The following is a 25,833-nucleotide window of genomic DNA, read 5'->3' on the forward strand; positions in this document are numbered from 1 at the left end:
TCCTTCTCCTCCATTCATTTCTATCCAATGCCATGTCCTCGGTGAGGTTCAAAGCATTCATATCCTTTCTTATCACCTCCATCCATGTCTTCCTAGGCCTACCCCGACCTCTTTTAACTAATATATTTTCTCATTTCTCCATCCTTCTAACTGGAGCATCATTAGGCCTTCGTCGAATATGTCCAAACCACCGTAAACGATTCTCTCTCATCTTATTTTCAATGGGTGCAACGCCTACCTTCTTACGTATCTCCTCGTTCCGAATCTTATCTTTTATTGTATTTCCACACATCCATCTCAGCATACGCATCTCAGCTACACTCATTTTTTGAATATGATGTCTCTTGGCATCCCAACATTCCGTACTATATAGTAAAGCAGGCCTAATAGTCGTCCTATAAAACTTTCCCTTCAACCGCAATGGCATTCTACGATCGCACAACACTCCAGTTGCACTCTTCCATTTCATCCACCCAACCTTTATCCTATGATTTACATCTCCATCAATTTCTCCATACTTTTGAATGATAGATCCCAAATATTTGAAAGAATCATCCACCGGTATTTCGTGCTCACCAAGCTTCACTACACTCCCATCACTACTTCGTTGCTTACTAAATCGACATTCCATGTATTCTGTCTTACTCTTACTCAACTTAAAACCTCTTGCTTCCAATGTCTGTCTCCATAATTTTAACTTAGCATTAACCCCAGCTCTAGAATCATCAATCAAAACAATATCATCAACAAATAACATACACCACGGCACATTTTCTTGAATTGATCTCGTAAGCTCATCCATCACTATAGCAAATAGGAAAGGGCTTAAAGCAGATCCTTGATGTAACTTAACCGTTATAGGAAAATTGGTTGTCACCCCTCCACAAGTGCGGACATTGGTTACTACTCCTTCATACATATCTTTAATTATACTAATGTACCTGAGAGAAACACCTTTCTTCATCATTGTCCACCAGAGAACGTCCCTAGGTACTCTATCGTAAGCCTTCTCCAAATCAATAAAAACCATATGCAAATCTTTGTTCCTCTCTCTATTTCTCTCAATAAGTTGTCTAAGAAGATGTATAGCTTCCATAGTTGATCTTCCAGGCATAAAACCAAATTGATTCTCCGATATCATGACAATCTTCCTCAACCTAGACTCAATCACCCTCTCCTAAAGTTTCATAGTATGACTCATGCATTTTATACCACGATAGTTTGTGCAATCTTGTATATCACCCTTATTCTTATATAGAGGCACCAAAGTACTCTTCCTCCACTCATTAGGCATCTTATTTGTCCGCCAAATCTTGTTAAAAAGATTTGTCAACCATTCAAAACCTTTCTCTCCCAAGCATTTCCAAGCCTCGATAGGTATACCATCTGGGCCAACTGCCCTTCTTGATTTCATTTTCTTCAAAGCCTCTGCAATTTCTTTCTTTTGAATCTTGCGCATGAAGTCACGATTCATCTCATGAAAAGGAATTGAAAAGTCTCCAAGATCCTGAGCATGACTTTCATTAAATAGCTTATCAAAATAATCTTTCCATCTCTCCTTAATCTCCTCATCTTTGACTAAAACCCTTTGCATTTCATCTTTGATACATCTAACCATACCCAGATCCCTCGATTTCCTATCTCTCATCTTTGCAAGCCTATAAATATCCTTCTCACCCTCTTTGGTATCCAACTTGTCATAAACCTCCTTATATACCTTATCCCTCGCGTTCCGAACTATTTTTTTAGCTTCCTTCTTTGCTATCATATACTTCTCCAAATTCTCATTATCACGATTTTTACTTAGATTTCTATAACACTCTCTTCTAACCTTAATAGCTAATTTGACATCCTCGTTCCACCACGATGTTGTTAAAATGTACCTATTATATATATATATATATATATATATATATACATATATATATATATATATATATATTCTGTTTATTACATCAATACCTGATAGGGGTATTTTTGTAATTTCACAGTTGTTTTAGAAAACAACTATTTTTTTCCTTTTTGATCAAATGTAATTTTTATTATTTATTTTTTTATTTTTCTTTTTATTATTTTTGAGGACCAAAAGGGGCTCCAACATAGAAGTCGTTGGAGCCCCCAACGGTCACAAATGTGACCGTTGGGGGCTCCCAACGACTCTATGGGAGCCCCCTTTTGGCTCTCCTTTTGAGGCCCTTTGGCCCTCCTTTTTCCTCCTCCTTCTCTTGTATAAATAGGGGTGATCCCCTTGTGTATTTTCATCTTTGAGAGCTCCTCTCTCATTTCAATAAGAGGCTTTGTATATTGTTGCCTTCTTAAAGGCTTGTGCTTGTATTGTCCCTTCGTGGACTTGTGATATTTTCTCTTTTATTCATTGTTGTATGTGCTTGTATGCACTCTTTATATTTCCGCAATATCTCATTACATGGTATCAGAGCCACTCGATTCTTGAAGGAAAGGTGTGGTTCGTGTATCTCTTATTTTGGTGGACATCTTCTCACTTCTTGGCAACATCATGGAGACAAAGATTGATCTTTCTTTCAAACTCAATGAAAAGAACTATATGATGTGGGCATCGGCAATGGAGAATAATCTCAAAGGGAAGAAGCTTTGGGGTTATGTCATGGGGACCGTTCCGGAACCGAAGCTTATGCTCACAAAAATGGAAGAAGATCAAGAAAAAGCTCTTGAGGGAGATGCTCGTCTCAAGGCCATTGAAAATCATCAAAAGGAAGTAGAAGATTGGGAAAGCAATCACGCAAAAATCCTTGCGTGGTTTATGAACAATGTGGAGCTTAAGGTATGTGCTAATATAGCTAAATTTCGTCGAGCCAATGAGGCTTGGTCCTTTATGAGGGGTATGTATACCCAAAAGGATCTTGCAAGAGCATACTTCTTGCAAGAAAAAGTTAGAACCACCAAGCAAGGTGATTCTAGCATTCAAGACTACTATAGTGCCCTTAACCCACTATGGGATGAATTGGCCCTTTTAGAGCCAAAGTGGGTTTCTATGGAAGATGTTGATTTAAGACAAAAACAAATGGAACAAGAGCGATTGTTTCAATTTCTTTTTGGGCTACGTCCCGAATTTGAGCAAGTGAGATCCTCACTTCTCCATAGATCTATTTTTCCTCCTATTGAGGATGCTATTGCCGAAATCACTCAAGAGGAGACAAGGCTTGGCATGAGTAAGCATGTTGATGAAGTCCTTGCCGTATCCAAACCGGGTAACAATGTTAGAACCTATAAGCCTCCTCATTTTGGGAAACAAGGGAACTACAATGGAGGAAGAAAAATGATTGTTTGTCATTATTGCAATGAGTCGGGTCACATTAGACCCGTTTGTCCAAAGCTTATGGGAGCCTTCAAGCCTAAAGTAGCCTCTCTTGAAGAAACCACCTCCAAAGAAGATGAAGGCAAAAACAATGACATTAAAGAAACTCTTGGACAAATATCTATGGCTCTCCAACAAATGCTTAAAGTTTCTTCCTCCACATCGGGTGCGGCCATTGCTTCGACATCATCACCCGGTACGTATTCTTGGATCCTTGATTCCGGAGCTTCTTTTCATATGACCCCTCATGAGAATGCACTTAGTGATGTTTGCATCAATTCAAAGGACTCTTGTGTCTCAACGGCCGATGGAACTTTTTTGAAAATTTCAAGTATTGGCTCTTTTAAAGATTCTCAAAATTTTTGTGTTCCAAAAGTAAGAGTTGTTCCCAAATTAAATTTAAACCTTTTTTCGGTTTCTCAAATTGCCGACCATGGATGTGAAATATCTTTCTCATCTAATGGTTGCTTTGTGCAGGATCTCCGGTCCGGGAAGCGGATTGGGCAAGGCCATAGAAAGGGAGACCTCTATTATATGGACCATCTTGATCTCCCTACAAATTTTTTTTGTTCTTATGTCCAAGAAAAAAATATGGAAACTTGGCATAAAAGACTTGGTCATCCAAGTTATTCCAAAATGTATCTCTTTCCTTTTGGAAACAAATTTTGTAAGGAAAAAGAAATTAATTGCAAAGATTGCATTTTTGGAAAAATGAAGTCTATTCCTTTTCCAACTAGATCTTTTTTCTCATCAAGGCCTTTTGAATTGGTGCATTCGGATGTTTGGGGTCCTTCTCCGGTTATGTCTAAAGGGGGTTATTCATATTATGTTACGTTTGTTGATGACTTTACTCGGTATGTTTGGATTTATTTCCTTAGTCATAAGTCGGAAGTATTTACTTTCTTTAAAGATTTTCATAAAAAGGTTCAAAATCAATTTCAAAGTAACATATCTATTTTAAGATCCGATTCCGGTGGTGAATACTTATCTCACGAATTCCAAAATTATTTAAGCCAAAATGGCATTTGTCATCAAAAGTCATGTCCTAGGACTCCCCAACAAAATGGCCTAGCGGAAAGGAAACATAGGCACATTATAGAAACCGCTAGAACATTGCTTGTGTCTAGAAATATTCCAAAAAAATTTTGGGCGGAAGCCGTTCTTACCTCAACCTATCTAATCAATAGAATGCCCTCCTCTAAGTTAAAAAATGCTTCTCCCTATGAGAAACTCTTTAAGTTTTCACCCGATTTTAATCGACTTCGTATTTTTGGTTGCAAATGTTTTGTCCTACTACATAAAAGGGATAAGTTATCCCCCAAAGCAATTGAATGTGTATTTTTTGGATATGGTGAGAATAAAAAAGGGTATAGATGTTATGATTTTAAGAATGATAAACTATATGTTTCAAAAGATGTAACATTTCTCGAAGACGAAAACGGTTTTGATAAAATAGAAGAGACAAATGAAATTGATTATGTATTCTTATATGATCTTATTGATGACATACAAGAAGATTCTCTTGAAAACATAGATGACACTCACGAGGTATCCCCTCTTGACATAACACTCTTAAATGATAATAATTCAAATACAAATGTTCATGATAGCAATGCCAATATAAATGTTTACTCAAGAAGAAATCAAGAAAAACCTATTAGTGCCCTCGAAAAATACTCTCAAATTTCCGAATCCATTAAGGAACCACAAGTTAGGCATTCTTCTAGAATATCAATACCCCCAAATAGGTTTGTCTCCTATGACTCTTTAACTCCCAACTATCGGGCATGTTTGATAACTCTACACTCTTATTTTGAACCAACCCACTATAATCAAGCTAAATCTATACCTCATTGGGTTGAAGCAATGCAAGTTGAACTAAATGCTTTAAAAAAGGCCAATACTTGGGAAGTAGTTGATCTACCCTCACACAAAAAACCTATTGGTTGTCGTTGGGTCTTCAAAGTTAAAACTAAAAGCGATGGCTCGTTGGAACGATATAAAGCAAGATTGGTTGCTAAGGGATACTCCCAAGAATATGGTATTGATTACGAAGAAACATTCGCCCCCGTAGCTCGTATGACAAGTGTCAGAACCTTAATAGCTGTCGCATCAACCAAAAAATGGCCTATTTATCAACTTGACGTAAAAAATGCTTTTTTAAATGGAAGTTTAAGTGAAGAAGTTTATATGGATCCACCACCCGGAATAAATATTAAGCAAGGTCAAACACTTCGGCTTTTAAAGGCATTATATGGTCTTAAACAAGCTCCTAAGGCTTGGTATGATCGTTTTAGTGATATCATGATAAAATTAGGATTTCATTCTTGTTATACTGACACTGCTCTTTTTGTTAAAAATGCAGGTTCTAGTGTCGTAATTTTGTTGCTTTATGTTGATGATATGATTATCACTGGAAATGATCAAAGTAGTATTATTAATGTTAAAAATATGTTAAAAGATAATTTTGATATGTCTGATTTAGGTTTTCTCAGATATTTTCTTGGAATTGAGGTTGCATATTCTCCTAGAGGATATATTTTGTCACAGATGAAGCTTGCTGCAGATATATGTTCTAAGTCTGGGATTTCTGATGATAAGAAGGTAGAGACTCCCGAGGTTATTAATGCCAAGTTACGGTTAGAAGATGGGGTTCTTCTGGAAGATCCTACACCGTACCGACAACTCATTGGGTCTCTTACATATTTAACCATCACCATACCAGATATCACTCATGCGGTTCACTCAGTCAGTCAATTTCAGCATGCTCCTACAACCGTGCATATGAGTGCGGTTCTCCGAATCATTCGCTACATTCGGAATACCATCAATAAAGGGCTATTTCTATCCTCCTCTTCCCCTTTGAATCTTCTTGCTTATACTGATGCAGATTGGGGAGGTAATCCCAATGATCGAGTCTCAACTACTGGTTTTTGTGTCTTTTTAGGGGACTCATTAATTGCCTGGCGATGCAAGAAGCAGCAGAAAGTTTCACTCTCATCCACTGAAGCTGAGTACCGGGCAATGGCAACCACAACAATGGAACTTGTATGGCTTCGCAGTTTGCTTAAAGATATGGGAGTTGATATTACTGAAGCCTCCAAGCTGTGTTGCGACAATAAGAGTGCCATCTATATCGCAAGCAATCATACTTTTCATGAACGTACGAAGCATATCGAAATGGATTGCCACTATGTTCGTGACGAATTTTTACGAGGAACTATTACTCTGCCATATGTCACTTCAGAATATCAGTTGGCAGACTTCTTCACCAAAGCTCTTCCAGCTCCTCGGTTCATGTTTCTTCTCGGCAAACTTTCCGTCCTTCCCCCGTAAAGTTTGAGGGGGGGTGTTAAAATGTACCTATTATATATATATATATACATATATATATATATATATACATATATATATATATTCTGTTTATTACATCAATACCCGATAGGGGTATTTTTGTAATTTCACAGTTGTTTTAGAAAACAACTATTTTTTTCCTTTTTGATCAAATGTAATTTTTATTATTTATTTTTTTATTTTTCTTTTTATTATTTTTGAGGACCAAAAGGGGCTCCAACATAGAAGTCGTTGGAGCCCCCAACGGTCACAAATGTGACCGTTGGGGGCTCCCAACGACTCTATGGGAGCCCCCTTTTGGCTCTCCTTTTGAGGCCCTTTGGCCCTCCTTTTTCCTCCTCCTTCTCTTGTATAAATAGGGGTGATCCCCTTGTGTATTTTCATCTTTGAGAGCTCCTCTCTCATTTCAATAAGAGGCTTTGTATATTGTTGCCTTCTTAAAGGCTTGTGCTTGTATTGTCCCTTCGTGGACTTGTGATATTTTCTCTTTTATTCATTGTTGTATGTGCTTGTATGCACTCTTTATATTTCCGCAATATCTCATTACAGATGTATCCTTACCTAGCGGTGCACCGCCTTTAGACTCACCCAATACCTCCTTAGCCACCTTTCTCATGCCACCCGCTATCTTATTCCACATAGATTCTGAATCCTCCTCGAGACACCAATCAACTTCCTTAACTACCCGCTCTACAAACATTCCTTGTTTAGCTTCTTTCAGTGCCCACCACTTAATTCTAGGATCTATCATATGTCTATCCCTTTTGCGGTATTGTCTAATTCTAAGATCTAAAATTAAGACTCTATGTTGTGTAGCTACACTTTCTCCCGGTATAACCTTACAATCGATGCAACAACCCCTATCTCTCTTTCTAAGTAGGAAAAAATCTATCTGACTCGTATTAACCCCACTTTTAAATGTTACTAGGTGAGACTCCCTCTTCCTAAACCAAGTGTTTGCTAAGATCATATCATAGGACAAACCAAAATCTAAAATCCTTTCTCCACTTTCGTTTCTTTCTCCTATACCATAGCCTCCATGGATACTCTCAAATCCATCTCTACTAATGCCTACATGCCCATTAAGGTCACCGCCAATGAAAAGCCTTTCTCCATAAGATATCCCTTGTACTACTCCATCTAAATCTTTCCAAAATTGACGCTTAATGGAATCATCTAAACCTACTTGAGGTGCATAAACACTAATAATATTAATAATATTCGTACCTAATACTAATTTAATAAGTAAAATCCTATCACCCTTCCTACGGACCTCAACTACATTATCTATAAACTCACGACTCATACCAATCCCTACTCCATTCCTATTCCTGTATACCAAATCTTATATCCCCAAGGTTCTATCACTTTTGCTTTCTCACCTACCCATTTGGTCTCTTGTAGACATAAAATATCAATCTTTCTCCTACACATAACATCTACTAACTCTACCAACTTACCAGTTAAAGATCCTATGTTCCAAGTGGCTAACCTAATTTTATGGTCTTGGACTAACTTCTTTACCCTCACCCGTCCAACAAAGTGAGGGAACCCTTGCCTATTTGACACCACACCCGGGCGCCGGTGTGACGCGTCGCTTCCGGGCGACGACCCAGCAACCCTTGCCCATTTATCACTGCCTCTGGGCCTATAGAGTACAGCGCGTCGCTCAGTAGGGAACGCCCCAACGAAATTCTCATATTGGTTCATATTCATAGGGTATGACTAAGTTTTTATGCTGGCTGTCACAGGCCTACCGCAACCCTCCTCCTTTATCCGGGCTTGGGACCGGCAGTGTATAACTAAACAGTTATACACAGGCGGAGTTTAGAGAAAATAATAATAATAATAAAAAAAAAATCAACCACTTAGCGTTTGGGCTTACCTTGGAGAGGGTAGGTGGTACAAAACTTCGGGGACATGTGTTTAACTGTTTCGAGCTAAAGTGACTCGTTGGTCCCTAGTCCTCGGAGTTGGGGGGGACCCAGACTACCAATATATCTTAGGTGGTAGCTCTTTGTTCTTCTGCAGAAGTTAGGGATGCATCCTGTTTTGGTTTTGACCTTTAGGAGGTTCTCTCGGTCACTGACCGCTCCCTTACGATTTACAGTTTCGGTTAGAACGTTTGGATTAATAAAACATCCATGAATAATAAACCTCTGAATGTTCTCTTCCGTTACGGGTGATTCGGCCCTCGTGTACCCGCGAGATAATTAAAGATAAATATTTGAATTAGATCAATCTTAGGTATCACATCTGAGTAGGTAGTGATAGATTTACAATTTTATACATATACAGTTACTTGTGACATGTGAATATTTAATTTCAGCATGCAATGAAATTTGTGTCTATGTGATATTTAAATTTTGCTAATGATGTTACTTGCTAGTTAGCTTCTGATAAATTATTGACTGTCGTAGCAGAGCTTTATTGATTCTTGTATATACTGAAAATCACACACGACACCCACGTCACATACTTGACACATGATATACCTGCAAGAAAAATTACAGTAATTCCTACTTAGATAGTTGTAGTCTAATTCCTATAAATTTATCATTTTTCAGGTGAAGAATAGAGTTTATAAGCGGTTGCGGGATGAGGCTTGGATCGAGATTTTGGATTTACTGTTTTCGGGATATTTTGGTTTCATTTTTAATTATTAGAATATGTCATTAAACTCTGATGTTATTATTTATTTGATAATGAAATGAAATAAATGATTTGGCTTGCTCTCTACTGTAATGTTCCAGAATGCTTAACCTCATAGTATTTGTTGTTTCCGCTGTATAAAAAAAATCCTCAAAATTTGGGTTAAAATTTTGGGGCGTTACATAAAGGGTCCTTGAGAGATGATATGTACATCGAGGGGAACAGGGCTAAAGACTATAAAAAACAATTACCTGTAATAAAAATCCAACCACATGATATGGATCAAACCAAGTCTAGTGATTCAATGGGAAGAACAAGTCACCAAAGTAACTAGATGAGTACTTATATAAATATAAAGATAGAGAGTATCTTTATCCCATTCCTGATGTCAAGTGCTTAAAACCTATGATCTTTAGGCTGCGTTTATATAGAACACTTAGTGAGGTCCGTATGACATGGATGAGATGTTTCAAACAGGTTTATCACCTTTGACAAACTCACCTATATGAGTGTGAAGGTAGGGTTGCCTTCTATGGGACTTAGGTTTGTCTCTGGAGCACTCATGAATCCGGGATATTGCGTAGGACCCTTAATGTGCAGCTTTATATATGGTAGACACATATATCACCTAAAGTGAATGTGTGTTTTATAAAGTCTAAAAAGTCAATTAGGATTTTTAATTCAAGCTAAGCTACTAATGATCCAGTCTTATGGTGACAAAGTAACACTAAGTGAAGGTTTAAACCCAAAATGTGTTAAAGTTGTATATATAAAATATACATAGCTATATATGTTTATATAATATGTATGTATATATATACATATAAATATGTATATATATTTTATATTGTTGTAATAGGTAATACCCATTAGGGGTACTTTTGTCTTTTCAATTTTATGTAATAGGTTGTGCCTATTAGGGGCACACTAGTCTTTTTTTTCTTATTTTTGTCTTTTTATTTCTATCTAAGGGCACACTTGTCATTTTCCCTAAAATTCATTGGGAGCGCCCCAACAACTATAATTATAGCCGTTGAGATGCTCCCAATAGCTATAAGTGGTCTCTCGTCTATTTAAAGGGGATTACTCCCCATCTTATAATGTGCTTGTCTCAAGCATTTTATGAGCAATATATTCTTTATTTTCTATGTGTTCTTCTTGCCCATTAGTGGCTTTGTGGATTTGATCCTTGTATTGACCCATAAGTGGTCTTTTGTTTGTGCACACTATTGTATGTTTGTAAGCCCATAAGAAGCATCTATTTATGCACTTTTTCATTTCATTACATGATATCAAAGCTCTAGGATTCAAGACCGTGGCCATGTGTAAGGTTTGTGTGCTCATGTGAAAGCATTTTGGTGAAGCCTTCATCAACTTTCTTCTTCCACTATTCTTTCTCTTTCTCTCTCTACCTCTCATTTTCTCTCCAATAGCCGACAAAGTGGTTATCACCATTGTTCCCATCAAGTTTGATGAGAGAAACTATAATATGTGGGCTATGGCGGTGAAAAGAATCTTAATGGGCAAGAATTTGTGGCAATATCTAAAATGTCGTGTTTGCAAAAGAATCACAACATTTTACATTAAAGATCTTATGCAAACCAAGGTTGCCAAACTAGGAAGCGAAAACAAGAAATGACACAGGAAGCAGAAGCGAGAAGCAAAGTATCAATTTAAAATCGAAATAGGAATAAAAGATGAAGCAATATGGTAACTGAATAGGAATCAAACAAGAAGAAAATAAAAACTAAAATAAAATTGGTCATTCTTATATTTCATGATTTTTCAATAAATTTTTTGTTAAAATCAAACAATGGTTACTGATTTAGAGAAAGTACATGGAAAGTGAGTGAAAGCGTGAGAGGAAATACATGAAAAGAAACATGAGAAAAGCATATAGGAAGCATAGACCATGTGTGAGGGTAGTATAGAAGAAGCATGGGGGAATCAAGATTCCCAAGAAGTTTCGAAAGCAAGGAGTATCGTGCTTGCTTTCGAAGCGAGTTTCGGAGAAGAGTGCTTCCCACCTACCTAAGAAGTTTCTGGTAGCTTTGGTGCAAACAAGCCTCAACAAAATGGTTTGGCCAAAAGAAAACATAGGCATATAGTGGAAACCACTAGAACCCTGCTTATATCTAAAAATATTCCAAAACACTTTTGGGCTAAAGCTGCGCTCACTTTGGTTTACCTCATAAACAGACTTTCTTCAACCAAACTTCAAAATATTTCTCCCTATAAGAAACTTTATGAAACTACCCTTGACTATTTGGACTAAGGACTTTTGGATGTAAATGTTTAATCCTTACAAACAAAAATGACAAACTTTCACCAAGAGTCATTCCTTGTGTGTTTCTTGGTTACGGAGAAACCCAAAAAGGATTTAGATGTTATGACTTTAAAAATGATAAACTCTATATATCAAGGAATGTTACCTTTATAGAGCAAGAAAGTTTCCTTGGTTTAGATGTGTCTATTAAAGAAAATAATGATTACTCTTTTCTTGAATTACTTCCTAAAAATAATAGTGATATATTAAATAACAATGATGTTGTTAATGATGAACCTCAATCCAACATCCAGTATGGTGAGTCTATTGACATTAGTGGTGAACCTTCGGTTATCCAATATGAAAGAAGAACTGGTGATAGACATCCAAATGACTTAGAACAATATTCTAATATAGAACCAAGCACTCTTAGGAAATCAACTAGGATACATAGGCCTCCAGATAGATTTGTATCCTATGAAAACTTTGCCCCTCAATATAAGCTTGTCTAGCCAAAATATTTTTACTTTGAACCCTCCTTATACAATCAGGCCAAAAATGGTCCTGAATGGATGAGTGATATGAATGATAAAATCCAAGCCTTAAAAAAATCAAAGACCTGGGATATAAGGAGTCTTCATCATGGAAAGAGGACAATAGGTTATAGATAAGTGTTTAAAATTTAAAATAAGAGTGATGAAACTTTAGAGAGACATAAGGCTAGATTAATGGTCAAGGGTTACTCTAAAAAATATGGAATAGATTATGATGAAACTTTTGTCCCTGAGGTTCCTGTTGGAAAGGTGCTTTACTTAAGGAAAGCCCTTTATGGTTTGAAATAGGCGCCTAAAGCCTGGGGTATGATCGTTTTAGTTATGTTCTGGTTAAACTTAGCTTTACTTCCTGTTATATGGACACTGTTATGTTTATTAAGAGATCTAATGTAGGTATTGTTATCCTTATTCTCTATGTTAACGACATGATCATCACTGGAGAAGACAAACAAAGTGTAGTTTTATTAAGAATGTTTCAAAACAAAGCTTTGCAATAACTAATTTAGGCTTTCTTAGATATTTTTTAGGGATTGAGGTTGCATATTTCGTTCATGGCTATTTTCTAACTCAATCCAAGTTTGCTTCTGACATCATAGACAAGTCTATCACTACAAATGAGAAAAGGGTGGACACTCCTGAAGTGATAAATGCAAAAATGAAAATATTGCATACTGTTGAATGATCCTATTCCTTACCGCCAAATGATTGGGGTCCTCACATACGTGACCAATACCAGACCAGATATCTCACATGTAGTTCATAGTGTCAGTCAATTCCAGCACTCCCCCACTATTGTGCACATGAGTGTCGTTATGCATATCATTAGATATTTACAGAATTTTGTTTTTAAAAGGATTGTTTTTCCTCCTCCCCACTCAAATTAATTGCTTATATTGACTCTGACTGGGGAGGAGATCCTAATGATAGATGCTCCATTACAGGTTTTTGTGTGTTTGTAGGTGACTCATTGGTGTCTTGAAAATGCAAGAAGCATCAGAAGGTGTCGTTGTTATCCACTGAAGCTGATTATCTTGTCATGGTCACCACAACATCTGAAATTGTGTGGTTGAGAAGATTATTGGAAGACATGGGGGTGCATATGCACTCACCCTCAAGGTTATGCTGTGACAATAAAAGCGCCATCTACATAGCCGGCAATCATACGTTTCATAAGCGCACCAAACATATTGAAATGGACTGCCACTGTGTTCCTGAAGAGTATCTGAAGAAGACCATCATCCTGCCTTATATAGCATCGAAATTTTAGTTGGCCGACTTTTTTACGAAAAATCTTCCTTATCTCCAGTTTCATTTTTTACTTGACAAATTTTCAGTGATTACACAATAAGTTTGATGGAGAGTGTTAAAGTATATATATATGCTAACATATATATATATATACTTATTGTTTGCATATATATACATTAATATGTATATATATTTCTTGATGTAATAAATAAAATTCGCCCTTCTCACTCAAGTCACTGGCCCAGCAAGAAAATTCGCTCTTCTCACTCAAAGAAGATGGCAGTATCTGGATGCAGAAGCAACTTTGGGTCCCTAGTGACCCCAAGTTGAAAGAAGAACTATTGGGAGAAGCACATAAGTCCAAGTACACCATACACCCGGAGAATACGAAAATGTTTAAAGATTTACAATGGGTGTATTGGTGGAATGGTATGAAGCGTGAGGTTGCAAGTTATGTCTCAAAGTGTCTGACTTGTCAGCAAGTTAAGATCGAACATCAGAAACCTAGTAGAATGATGCAGCAGATGGAGATCCCACAGTAGAAATGAGAAGAAATCACCATGAACTTCGTGGTGGGTTTGCCCAAAATACGGAGACAACATGACGCTATATGGGTAATAGTGGACCGACTCACCAAATCGGCTCACTTCCTACCCATATGGATAAATCAATCCCTTGAGAGCCTAGCAGATTTATACATCAGAGAGATTATTCGACTGCGTAGAGTACTAGTCTCTATCATATCAGATCTAGATCTTAGGTTTACTTCTCAATTTTGGGGCCAGTTGCAATAGGCCTTGAGTACAAAGCTGAGTACCGCTTTTCATCGCCAAACCGACGGGCAGCCAGAGAGGACAATCCAGACTCTTAAAGATCTGCTGCGAGCATGTATGCTGGATTGGAAAGGCAAATGAGATAAGCATGTGGTTTTGGCCGAATATGCCTACAATAATAGTTACCATGCGAGCATCGACATGGCTCCTTTCGAAGCTCTGTACGGAAGACCTTGCAGATCAACTGTGTATTGGGACGAGGTTGGTGAACGCTCGTTGGAATCATCAATTGTGTTGCAGCATTATACCCAGCATGTCAAGATGATAAGAGAAAGATTGATGTTAGCCCAGAGTCGGCAAAAGAGTTATGCGGATCAGAGGCGCAGAGAGATCATCTTTGAAATAGGAGATCAGGTCTTCGTGAAGGTATCACCCACCAAAAGTGTGTTTCGGTTTGGTAAGAAGGGAAAATTGGGCCCCAGATACGTGGGACCTTTCGAGATTTTTGAGCGGATTGGAGAAACAACCTATCGTATAGCTCTACCTCCCCAGTATGCTCAGATCTATAATGTATTCCATGTATCTATGTTGAAGAAGTATCTTCAAGATCCATCGCATGTTATCCAGTTTGAGGACATTGATATACGAGAAGATCTAACAATGAAAGAAAAGCCAGTGGAAATATTGGAACGAAGCGAGCGAGTCTTGAGATCAAAGACCATCCCTCTCGTCAAGGTGAGATGGCAACACCATGGCATTGACGAAAGCACGTGGAAACCTGAAGCCAATATGCAGAAGAAGTACCCCCATCTTTTTGAGCAAGCCCTTACAGGTACATTTCGAGGATGAAATTCTTTTTAGGGGGAAAGGATGTAATAACCTTATTTTTTTGTTAATTATTTGAATTTATTTTAAACATGATATGTAATTTTCTGAGTTTGGGCCTGGAATCCATATTTCGGATCCAGGATCCATATCAACTAGGGTTCATATATATATAATATCATATATATATATATTAGAAAAATGAATAATAACAATAATAATAATAATAGCAATATAATAATAAGTATATAATAAATATATAAAATTTTATCAAATGAATCCACGGTTGGATCCATATGGATCCAACCTGCAGATCCACATCGCAGAAGAGACGCGGATCCAACACGCGGTTGGATTCCGAGTCTCGGACCTGGGCCGCGCCCTGTGTTAAGAGTTACGTTAAAAGCAAAAACAAACAAACAACACAACACTAAAGTTGTGCTGGCCCGATAAAATGGGCATTAAGGTTCTGAATGAACCCTAACGCAAGCCGATGGTGAAAGGGGGAATGTGCAGCCACTGAAGAGGAGGGCAGGGGGGGTAACTGTCTCCTTCCTTTCCGAGAGGCCACCCTCTTACTTAAAGCACCTCCCACACCCCTCTTCCTCCAACACTTTCTCTGTTTCTCCCCCCAAGTTCTTCCCTTCTCTCTCTCCCTATCGAACCCTTTGCAAGGCGGCGGTGCGGTTGAGGGCAGTGGACCTCCCTCTCGCCGTAGCAGCAGCCACCAAGCTCATCAGAGGTAGGATTTATTGTTATTTATCCTTGTTTAGATGTGTCGTGTGTTCGAGTATGTTGTGTGGGTTGCTGGAAATCCATAGTAAGAAGGGGGATTTGGGGTTTGAGGTGCTTGGGAATCCCCAAATCTCGGATTTTCGACAGTAGGATTGGCTATGGTTTTTGTAGGGTGCTGAAATCCCAAATCCCCGATTTGGGGTTTCGGATTTTCGGATAGTATGGTGATACTTTGGTGTTGGGAATGAACTACATATAGGGCTTGGTGATTGTTGGTGTGATTGGATTGCGAATCTGATCCAATGTATATTCCTTTGAATTTTATGGTTCAGGCCTGTGTAGATCCTGTTGAATTTTCTTGATATAGCTGGTGCATATTCCTTGGAACTTTACGGTTTAGATTAATCGCGTATTCTAGTTGTGGTAATCTGTGTTGAAACTCTATTCCTTTGATTTGATTTAGGGTATAACTACATAGTTTGGTCGATATCGCTTTCTGTTTCAAGGTCATTGCCTGTGAGCAGAACCATATAACTGTAACATTCGGATGTACTAAGTCTTTGGAAATAATCAAAGGAAAAAAAAGAAAACTAAAAGCTTTAAATATGGATATACACATATAGACTCCTGCATACTGAATTCTGTTATAATTCACCTTGGAACGATTACAAGTGGGCCACATCGTGGATGTTCATTGCTAATTTATCTCAATGTTTAATTTGTTGCAATTTCTACAATGGAAATACTCAGACTATACCATGTTCTAATTAGTTTATGAGTCTAAATTAGTGTAAGTTCTGAAAATTTAATACTCAGAATAGCCTAATCTTGTGATTAGTTTATATGTTTAAATTCATTACAAATCTAAATTTAAAGAACTCAAACGGCTACAATGTTTTGTTTCGTCTCGATGCTTATCGCAAGCTCTTAAAATTGAAATGCTCAGAGTATCACATGTTCCCGATGGGAGGGCTGGCACATATCGATTTATGATAACCTAGAAAAGTGTACAGAATATGTTGGGCTGACCTAAAATGTAATAAGCATGGGTCGGTGTCTACAGGTATAATTTCTATCATAGGTCTGTATTTTTTGTATGGTCATATATGCTGAAAACTACTCATGCACGTTACCATGTGTTGGGACGTTGCAAGATTGAACCTAATATTAAGGGTCGGCTAGTGCTGGCACTCGAGTGGCCAAGCCAAAGATTTAGGGATTTCACATTATGGTCCGACTTAGCACACAAATTGAATATAAATTACATTGTTGCCTGTCTGGTTTAAAAGTACTGGGGCATTCGTGCTTGGCGGTTTAAAGGCACCAAAGCACTCTTTGTGGGCCTGTAAAATCAAATGGGTAAGGTTTGGTTATTCTGTCTTATTAAAATATGAAAGGTTGGGGGTTTACTACTCCGGTAATATGGATCAAATTTTGGGAAAACCCCAGTGTCTTGTACGACTGGGTTCAGTCTGGGGAAAAGACTCAGACACAACAGAAAACATAAATTAATAAGAAGAGTAACCACTCAGACTCGAGCTTACCTTGGAGAGGGTAAGTGGTACACAACTCTGGGGACATATGTTTCTTGCTTCGAGCAACAATGATTCATTGGTCCCCAGTTCTCGGAGTTAGGGGATCCAGATTACTAATGTGTCCTATGTGGTAGCTCCACGTTCTTCTCCAGAAGTTAGGATGCATCCTATTTGTTTGGGGCTTTGGGAGGTTCTCTCGGTTACTTGACCGCTCCCTTAGGATTTCAGTTTCAGTTAGAACATTCCGGTTAATAAAACACCAATGCATAATAAACCCCCGAATGTTCTCTTCTGTTAGGGTTGCCTTGGCCCACATGTATCCGTGGAATAATTAAAGAAAAACATTAACTTAGAACATATTAGGTGTCTTATTTGAGTAGAAAGTGACAAGTTTGTAATTTAACACTTAAAATCTGCATGTCTGTGAGATATTTGAATTCTACTATTGATTATACCTGTTAGATAGCTTCTTATAAACTGTTGTTGTTGTTGTTGTAGCATAGATCTTTACCTTTTCCTTTGTACATGCTGAAAATTTTGCACGACACCCACATCACATACTTGACACATGGTATACCTGCAAGAAAATCACAGTATTTCTTACTTAGACTGGTTGTAGTCTAATTTCAATCAATTTACCATTTTTCAGGTGAAAAATAAAATGTCATGAGCGGCTGCGGGATGGAGCATCGATCAAGATATTGATTTACTGTTCCTGGGATATTTCAGATTAAATTTCAATTTATTAATATTTATGTTATTGAGAACTTTGATGTCATTATCTATTTGAAATAAATTAAATGTTGTTGCTTGATCACTCCTGTAATGTTTCTGAATGCTTAACCTGATAATGTTAATTATTTTCGCTGTTATAAAAAAAAAATCCTCCAAAATTGGGTTAAAATTTTTTAGGCATTACACCCCTTGAGCAAATGACTCAGTGTCCTTAGTCATCGGAGTTAGGGGATGGAACTACCAAAAATTATCCTAGGTGGTAGATCCCATGAATTTCTACAGAAGGTATCCGTTGTCACGAATGCCTTTGGAGAATCCTCTCTTGGTCACTGATCGTTCCCTTAGGAGCGAATTCAGCTAACAATCCGAAGTATCATAAAATACATAGCATAATAAACCCCTGAATCCGTCTCGGCTATTTCTACATTTCGCGTATGTGCGTACCCACAAGCCAATTAATATTGAAAAAAAATTATCCTGTTCACAATACTTGTTGAGTATACATCTTGTGTTAATTCGTTGCTTATTACTGGTATTAAATTATTGCTTATTACTTGTGCAAATCAACTGATCATGCTAATTATAGCTTATTACTTATGCAAATCAACTGATCATGCTAGACATAGCTTATTACTTGTTAAAATTACTTACCATGTAGAATAAAATGCATATGCTTAATATTGTTTCATATTGTCTTGTGCACCTACCCGTTTTTTGTGAAACTGACCCATTTTATGGGCGCAGGTGATGATTAGGTTTACAAGATGGTCGATGGTGCGATTACGAGATGGTTTCGAGATCTCACTCTTTCTGCTTGCAGTTTGCATCTTGGATACCTGTTTGGTTTTGCGTTTTTGTCTAAAGAGAAACCCTAATTTTGTACAAACTGAAAGTTTATCTCTAATACATATGGTTTATTAAATGTCTTGCTCAATTACTTTTACTGATGATGTTGGTTTTCACGCTAACGCACCCAAAGTTGTCAACTTGCCTTTCTTTTCAAAAAAATCATTTTCGCTGATTCTTTAAAATAAAAACTCTGAAAAATGAAAGGTTTAATAATTGTTTCAAAGGTTTGTAAGTTCAAAAATTTGGGGCGTTACATATGGTGCACCTTATGTCAAATTCTGAGGCTCTCCTAAAAGAATATGTCAGGCATCCTTATCACATAAAACTATATTGTCAGAATTTCTTACTTCATTCACTGGCATTGCAGGTGCTTTTCCTTCTATTTTCATTGACTTCCTAGTCCAAAGATGAATTTCCAAAAAAAAATCATCTTTTTGAACACTTCATGATGAATTCCAGTCAATCTTTAGTGAACAAGTGAACATTTTTTATTGTCATGATGAAACTATATATCAAAGAGTCAATGCATTTCTAAATGAAGTTGACGTGCACCCATGTCCAAGACATAACAGAAAATTTTATTTCATAAATTCACATTTTTCCATACAACTGGAAATCACATGCCTTGCACCATGCTTTTGTAACCTTCTGATAGTATCATTTTAGATGAACCACTGCACGTAATACAATAATTTTGAAACAGGCAGTTCCATAGCATTGACAACAGCCTAATGCACAATGTTGACTATGTAATTCCTCTCTAGTTCAATCTTTATGGTCGATTCCTGAGATCTTCGTTTACGGTCATTTTCTTTTAATATGAACCTCTTTTCTGGTCATCTCTGTGGAGAATTGTAATTCATGTTGCCTGCCACCTCACACCATGGTGTGAATTATCCAGTTTCGTTTCATGTTCTCCATCTCATCACATAGCTGACTTCTACGAGATCAAACCTGCCTTAATTGACTGTTTGTTGAATTTTTTCTTTCCTATAATTAATCAGCCCGTCTCACAGTCCTTAGAAAAATTGCACCTTAACTTTTTTAGCTCTCAGGACTCACCTAATGGAACATATATGTGATTCTGAGGAGTAATAAGAATCCGAAGAACAATCCCAACTTTCTGGTGCTCAAGAGGCATAACAATACAATATTGGTTTCTGTATCTTCCAAGTTTACAAAGATAGCTGTGTATAATCAATAATGGATCTTTATAAAGCAGAAAAGTTTTTTTTTGAAAGCGTATAAAGTAGAAAAGTTGTATCCATCAATATACATGTTCTGCTATCCAGGCATAACACAAGTGACAAAGGTTTCTTAGCATATTCACCTAGATAGTAAAGTCCTCTTTCAACAATTTTGTGGCAAAAAATCTGGGCATGACCTCCGGTAAGGACAATTACATGGTGAAACATGCATCATCTTAATGCGGATTTATATTGGGCATAATTTCTATTATGGTACAATTCATTCTTGGAAAAGACAAAGGCAACCATCAAGCAGCACTATTCTAATCTAGTGATCTATGTTTTGCAAATTTGATGATTCCATAGAACAAGTTAGAAAGTCAGATGTGCATTAAGAAAGGGTATTTTATTGGTTTATTTTGGTGTAAAAATGTGAATCAGGCCTTACTTTTCGCAATGCACCATTCATTGATTTCAGATGTAGGTCAAGTTAAAAAAGTATCTCTAGGACAATATTTAATTGTACCAACAGTTAAATACGTTTTCATCTTTTATCTTGCAAGATTAAGCATTACTCTATGATATATTATGAAAAGTTATATCATGAAATATGAAACAGGTAGGTGTAAGATCGACTTTGTTTGGTTGGTTGGTGCTGCATGGCAAAGCTCAGATGAATTCCAACCTCCAAAGGATGGGTTTTCACATTGCAAGTAGAGGCCGACTATGCTTAGAAGCAATTGAAACCATGGAGCAACGCTTTGTTGAATGCAGTTGGTTCAAAGCTGCAAATTTTTTTCTGGCATCCGGGACAGAATGTGAACATACGCACTCCACGTGATATAAACCTTCTTCAGTGGAAGCGTGGAAAGGGGGGAAAGGGGGATCTAGAGTGGCAGTGCTGTGTTCTGATCTCTTGGAGGCAGATTTGGCTGCATCGGAATGAAATGATATTTGAAGAGACTCCCCCCAAACTGGAAAATTCCTTAGATCAGAATTGATAGAGAGTTCAGAGATTGGAAGAAGTTGAAGTCTGGTGAGCACGCGGGCTGTGCAATGCCCGCGAAACTGCTGTCCTAGCAGCGTTGGTTTTTATTCATACGTTTCAGCCTGACATCTGTTTCAAACGAACAAATTGGGTTGCTTTGTAATTTGTTTTTCACAATGTAAATGGTAAAAACACATGATTAATAAGATGAATTGTTGTCTTTCTTCTCAAAAAAAAAAAAGAGGTAGGGATGAAAAATATTTGTTATTCTGCATTGAAACCAAATGATTGTGTTTTGTTTTCATGTTAAACCAAAAGACAAAAAAGTATCCGGAAAATATGGAGGTATATGATGCCTAAGAAGTTTGGACAATTTTGCACTACCGGATCTATCCCTTGACAAAAAAAAGGTAATATAATTTCAAAAAGGCTGTTCATCATAGCTGGAACTAACAATTATAGACAATGAAAGAAGGGAAAAAACTACCCAGCATAAGTTTCTAGAGCAAATATACACATGAGGAGAAACAATTCAAATGAAGCTGCAAATAGCAGTTCACACTTTCTAAAGAAAATGAAGGCTCACAACCAGGTAAAAATATCAAAATGATACAAGATGCTGGAGTCACCAGATACAGCCCTAACTGCAAAAACATCAATGCAACAAGGATATGACTGCAGCAGACTGAACGCAAGGCATTTGAAGATATTGCAGTTGCAACTCTAGGCCATCAACAGGCAAAATAACCTCCGCCTCAGCAAGTACAAATCATTTTGCCAGAAGTAGGAAGTAAGCCTGGTGCATATATATAAACTTAAATTTATCCGTCATGCTAAGCAGATCAAGTTATCTGATACAAGATTAAAGACGAAGCTGGTAAAACTGAGTGCCTAGCTCTATTAGGATGAATATAGATTTTTAGAAAGTAGTCTTGCAGCCACCCAAATCTTTTTCACTAAACAAGCTGCCACTTAAACAAAGGGCAAAGGGGGGTCGAAAACCAGTCTTTTTGGCTTTGGAGGAAGGACTCCTTATTTCTTCTGGCAATTATTTTTAACTAGTTACCACCGTAATGAGCCTCACTCCAAAAGTTTAAGTACATGGCTATCTGTATACAGAAAGTTATCCAAATTATACGTGGTAGATAATGGGTTCATCCTAACTGATTTGTGTTTGCTTACAATACGAACTGATTCTTTTCTTATCATATTGTGCATAAATGAAACTTCACATTACGTAGTGAAGTACCCCATGTACGACCCTTGCAAGTCATAAATATATTTCGCAATATTATAACTTTATTTATGTTAATTAATGAAACCAATGTCGACCAAATATAACCAAGTATTTCTCTTGAAAATGTTAACACAGAATAAGTCTAAATATGAAATCAATACCTACCAAATATAACTAAGTGCTTTTCTGACAATGTTAATACGGAACAAGTCCCAAATATCAATCCAAGATATACCAAGTACAATTAAGTACTTTTCTTGACATTGTTAATGAATGAAACCAACTCCTACCAAACATAAGTGCCTTTCTTGACAATGTTAACAGGGAACAAGTTCCAAATGTGAGCCTAAAGACGACATATCAAAGAATGTGTTGCACCATACTTATTTTATCTCACATCCTTCCAATCCAAAATTTAATCAGGCATCCAAAATGTATTGAAATCAGGCATATAAAATATATCAATGCCGCTATTAGCAATCCAAGTGGCCCATGCACTTGAATGCAAGGCCATGCCCAGAAGTAGTTCCGGATCAAGTCTGGCGAATGGCAACCAATTACGTGTACACCCAACTCATAGCAATGTCGTCCGTCTAAGATATCCATTCTTTTATGGTATGAATCAGAACTATCGACAGAAAGAAATACTCAAATAACTAACGGTAAACAACAAAAAAAGAATGGAAGTATTACCACTCATGTAGAAGGCATGCATAAGAGCATTCCCTTGATGCCATAGACCTCTTTATATACGTTTATACATTTTAGGTAATTAGATACTGTGTGTGTGTGTGTGTGAGAGAGAGAGAGAGAGAGAGAGAGCAAAAAGATGGACAGAAAAAGAAAGAAGAGCCCAAGGGAGGCCTCGGCCATCTACAACCAGTTCGCCTAATATGCCCATCTCTCCCAGATATGCCAGCACACTTGGTCAAGATAACACGATCGTACGCAGAGTCCAATGGATAGAAGAAAGAGGAAAAAGACAAGAGAACAAAGAGAGAAGCCAAACTCTTTGGTGACCGGCACGGTCTTTCCGTCCAAAACCAAGAAGCATGAGAGAGAGAGAGAGAGAACGTTCCACAAGCACGATGGTTTAGAAAGGAGATTGAACTTGTGATCTTCAAAAGTTGAGTGACAAAATTCGCTTAATCACAAAGAATATGAAGTACAAACAATAAGCAATAGAGCTTGTATCTTGCAACGAAAGCTCATTGCAGCTCATGACAAGCAAGAGAGAGGGAGTTCGCAAAAGGCCATAGGCCCATAGTGCATGCAACATCGAATATATATACGTGTTTCAATAGACATTCACATGAATGTTTCACGCAGTGAATATGAGAGAGAGATCATGGTGCAAACAAGGTTCAATCAAAAGTAAAGTTCAGGCTCATAACTTAAAGCACGAAAAAAGACGTACTAAATCAACAACCAACCGTTTACCTCACCACACCGTCACACCAAGAAGAACCAAGAGAGCATCCATTTCAAAAAATCAAAACATAACTCGGCCCAAACCACACGCCTTTGTCCATAATCACTTATATTTCATGCAAAAAGAAATCCACACAAATGCCATCATAATCATCACGACCATCATCACCAATTCAGCTCACAAAATCCAACTTACATGCACAACATATCTATATGAATACCATAATCATCATCATATTATCATATGAGAGAGAGAGAGAGAGAGAGAGAGAGAGAGTTTACTTGCTAGTACTAACAGTAACACAACAATCCATACCTTGGCATCAGTAGCACGAGGTTTCAAGGCCGCAACACTTGCCATCACGCTCTCCACCATCTTCTTCTTCTTCTTCATGGCAGCTTCCACACCATCATCCTCTCCAATGTCACTTCTCTTTCTCTTATTCACCACCTTCTCAAAACCACCAACACCATTCTTCTTCTTCATGATCATCATCATGATCATCTTCTTCTTCTTCTTCTTCTTCTTCTTCTTCTTCTTCTTCTTCTTCTTCATCTTCGTCCTCTTCTTCTCCATCGCGTCCTCCACAGCACCATCAGCACCACCAACCACCTCCGGCAAGTTGGCGAATATCTCGACGATGGATCTTTTCTTGGGAACCCTCACCTTCAACCTCCGCCGTCCATCTCTAGGTGGCCCATCATTCTGGCCGTCCGCTGTGGTGGGTAGCTCCCCACCCCCCTCATCTTCCTCGAAACCGCCTTCCTCCCCGCTATCCCGCCCTGCCACGTCATCACCCCCGGTTTCCGGATCAGGATTCCGGTTTTCGGACACCGTACACGTGGCGGGCTCGTGATGGGGGGCTGAGAATCCAGCTCTTTCGAACGACCACCATCTGAATTTCCTGCAAGTCATGGGCGGGAAGCCACCACCGTCCGCTCGCGAGATCTCCCCATCGAACGGCCAGCATCTTGCCACATCCACGCTCCTCATCTTCAGCACATACTCCCTAAAGAAGCCAGAGAGTCCCCACAAGTACAAACAACCACAATGAAAGAAGAAGAAGAACAAGCACAAGAAAGAAGCCGAGAAACGCGGATACAATACAAGAGACACCCAGATAAGAAAAGATAAAAAATTTCACGGTGGAGGATGAAATATTACCTGATAGAGAAGGTATCTGAGATGGTGGTCATGGTTCTCATTTCCAGACGGATTACTCGCCGGAAATTTAGGATCCCGGCCAAGCTAGAGAGAGAGAGAGAGAGAGAGAGAGAGGAAATGGGCAATGAGTAAAGCAAGAGGATAAAGGAGAGAGAGATGGGTAGATGTGAGATGGAAAGAGCAGATGGAAGTGGGAAGAAGAAAAGAACGGAAAAAGAGGAAAAAAGAAAATTGGGGTGAGGAAGGAGGAAAACGATGGCAATAAATATTAGTTTTCAGATTATTTTATTACGAAGAAATTGGTGGAAGAGGGATAAAAAGGCTGAACGAGCGCCAGATGCCTTTTCTTCCCTTTCTGTTTTCCCGCTCTCCCTCATCCCACCATCACCCTCTCTCTCTCTGTATGCATTTATGGGACAGAAAGCGACACATGAGTGGGAGAATAGAGATGGGATGCGTAATGGCATCACTATTACGCTACAGAAGAGGACAGGAATGACCCCTCTGTGTGAATGCAATGGACTCCCCTATCCTTTTCCCTGGCTTTCATTGTACTTCAATGACATATATATTAAGTAAAATTATGTTCCTCTCTGTCCTTAATCATTTTTCACAATGTCAGAACAACCCTTCATTGAATCCTTGACTATAAATAATCAAGGTCAGTGATGGTGGTTGTACTTTTAAAATTTAAATGCCTAATTACAAAGTAATTTCTGTTACCTAACACTACCTCAATAGAATAATATTGATTTAGATATTTTAATTTTGTTGTTTAGCCTTGGTTCAGTGTAAGTAGATTTTTAGAATCACATTCCCACCTTGTCTTTATTCCAACTGAATCGTGAACATGTGTCGTGCCAGATTTCTTTAACTAATAAAAGCTTGCTTCATGACAATGACTGTTGTTTACTTCCAATAAAATTACAAAGCGCTAGCACAAGAGCCCAAACACCCCTAGAGTA

General features: G+C 37.9%; 1 protein-coding gene across 1 annotated transcript in view; it reads right to left on the minus strand.

Annotated features, from left to right (window-relative positions):
- Nucleotides 1-25,099, minus strand: part of LOC149820186 (uncharacterized) — a 47,688-nt gene extending 22,589 nt beyond the window's left edge. The window contains exons 1-2 of the mRNA XM_089982717.1: nucleotides 24,869-25,099; nucleotides 24,020-24,713 (exon numbers count right to left, since the gene is read on the minus strand). Of these exons, the coding sequence (XP_089838843.1) occupies nucleotides 24,020-24,713; nucleotides 24,869-24,909 (735 nt within the window). The 5' untranslated portion in view covers nucleotides 24,910-25,099. The remainder of the gene's footprint in view (nucleotides 1-24,019; nucleotides 24,714-24,868) is intronic.
- Nucleotides 25,100-25,833: the final 734 nt, after the last annotated feature.

This window comes from Nuphar pumila, chromosome 12, assembly GCF_984573655.1.
Source record: "Nuphar pumila chromosome 12, dmNupPumi1.hap1.1, whole genome shotgun sequence".
In the NCBI taxonomy this organism is placed as follows: domain Eukaryota; kingdom Viridiplantae; phylum Streptophyta; class Magnoliopsida; order Nymphaeales; family Nymphaeaceae; genus Nuphar; species Nuphar pumila.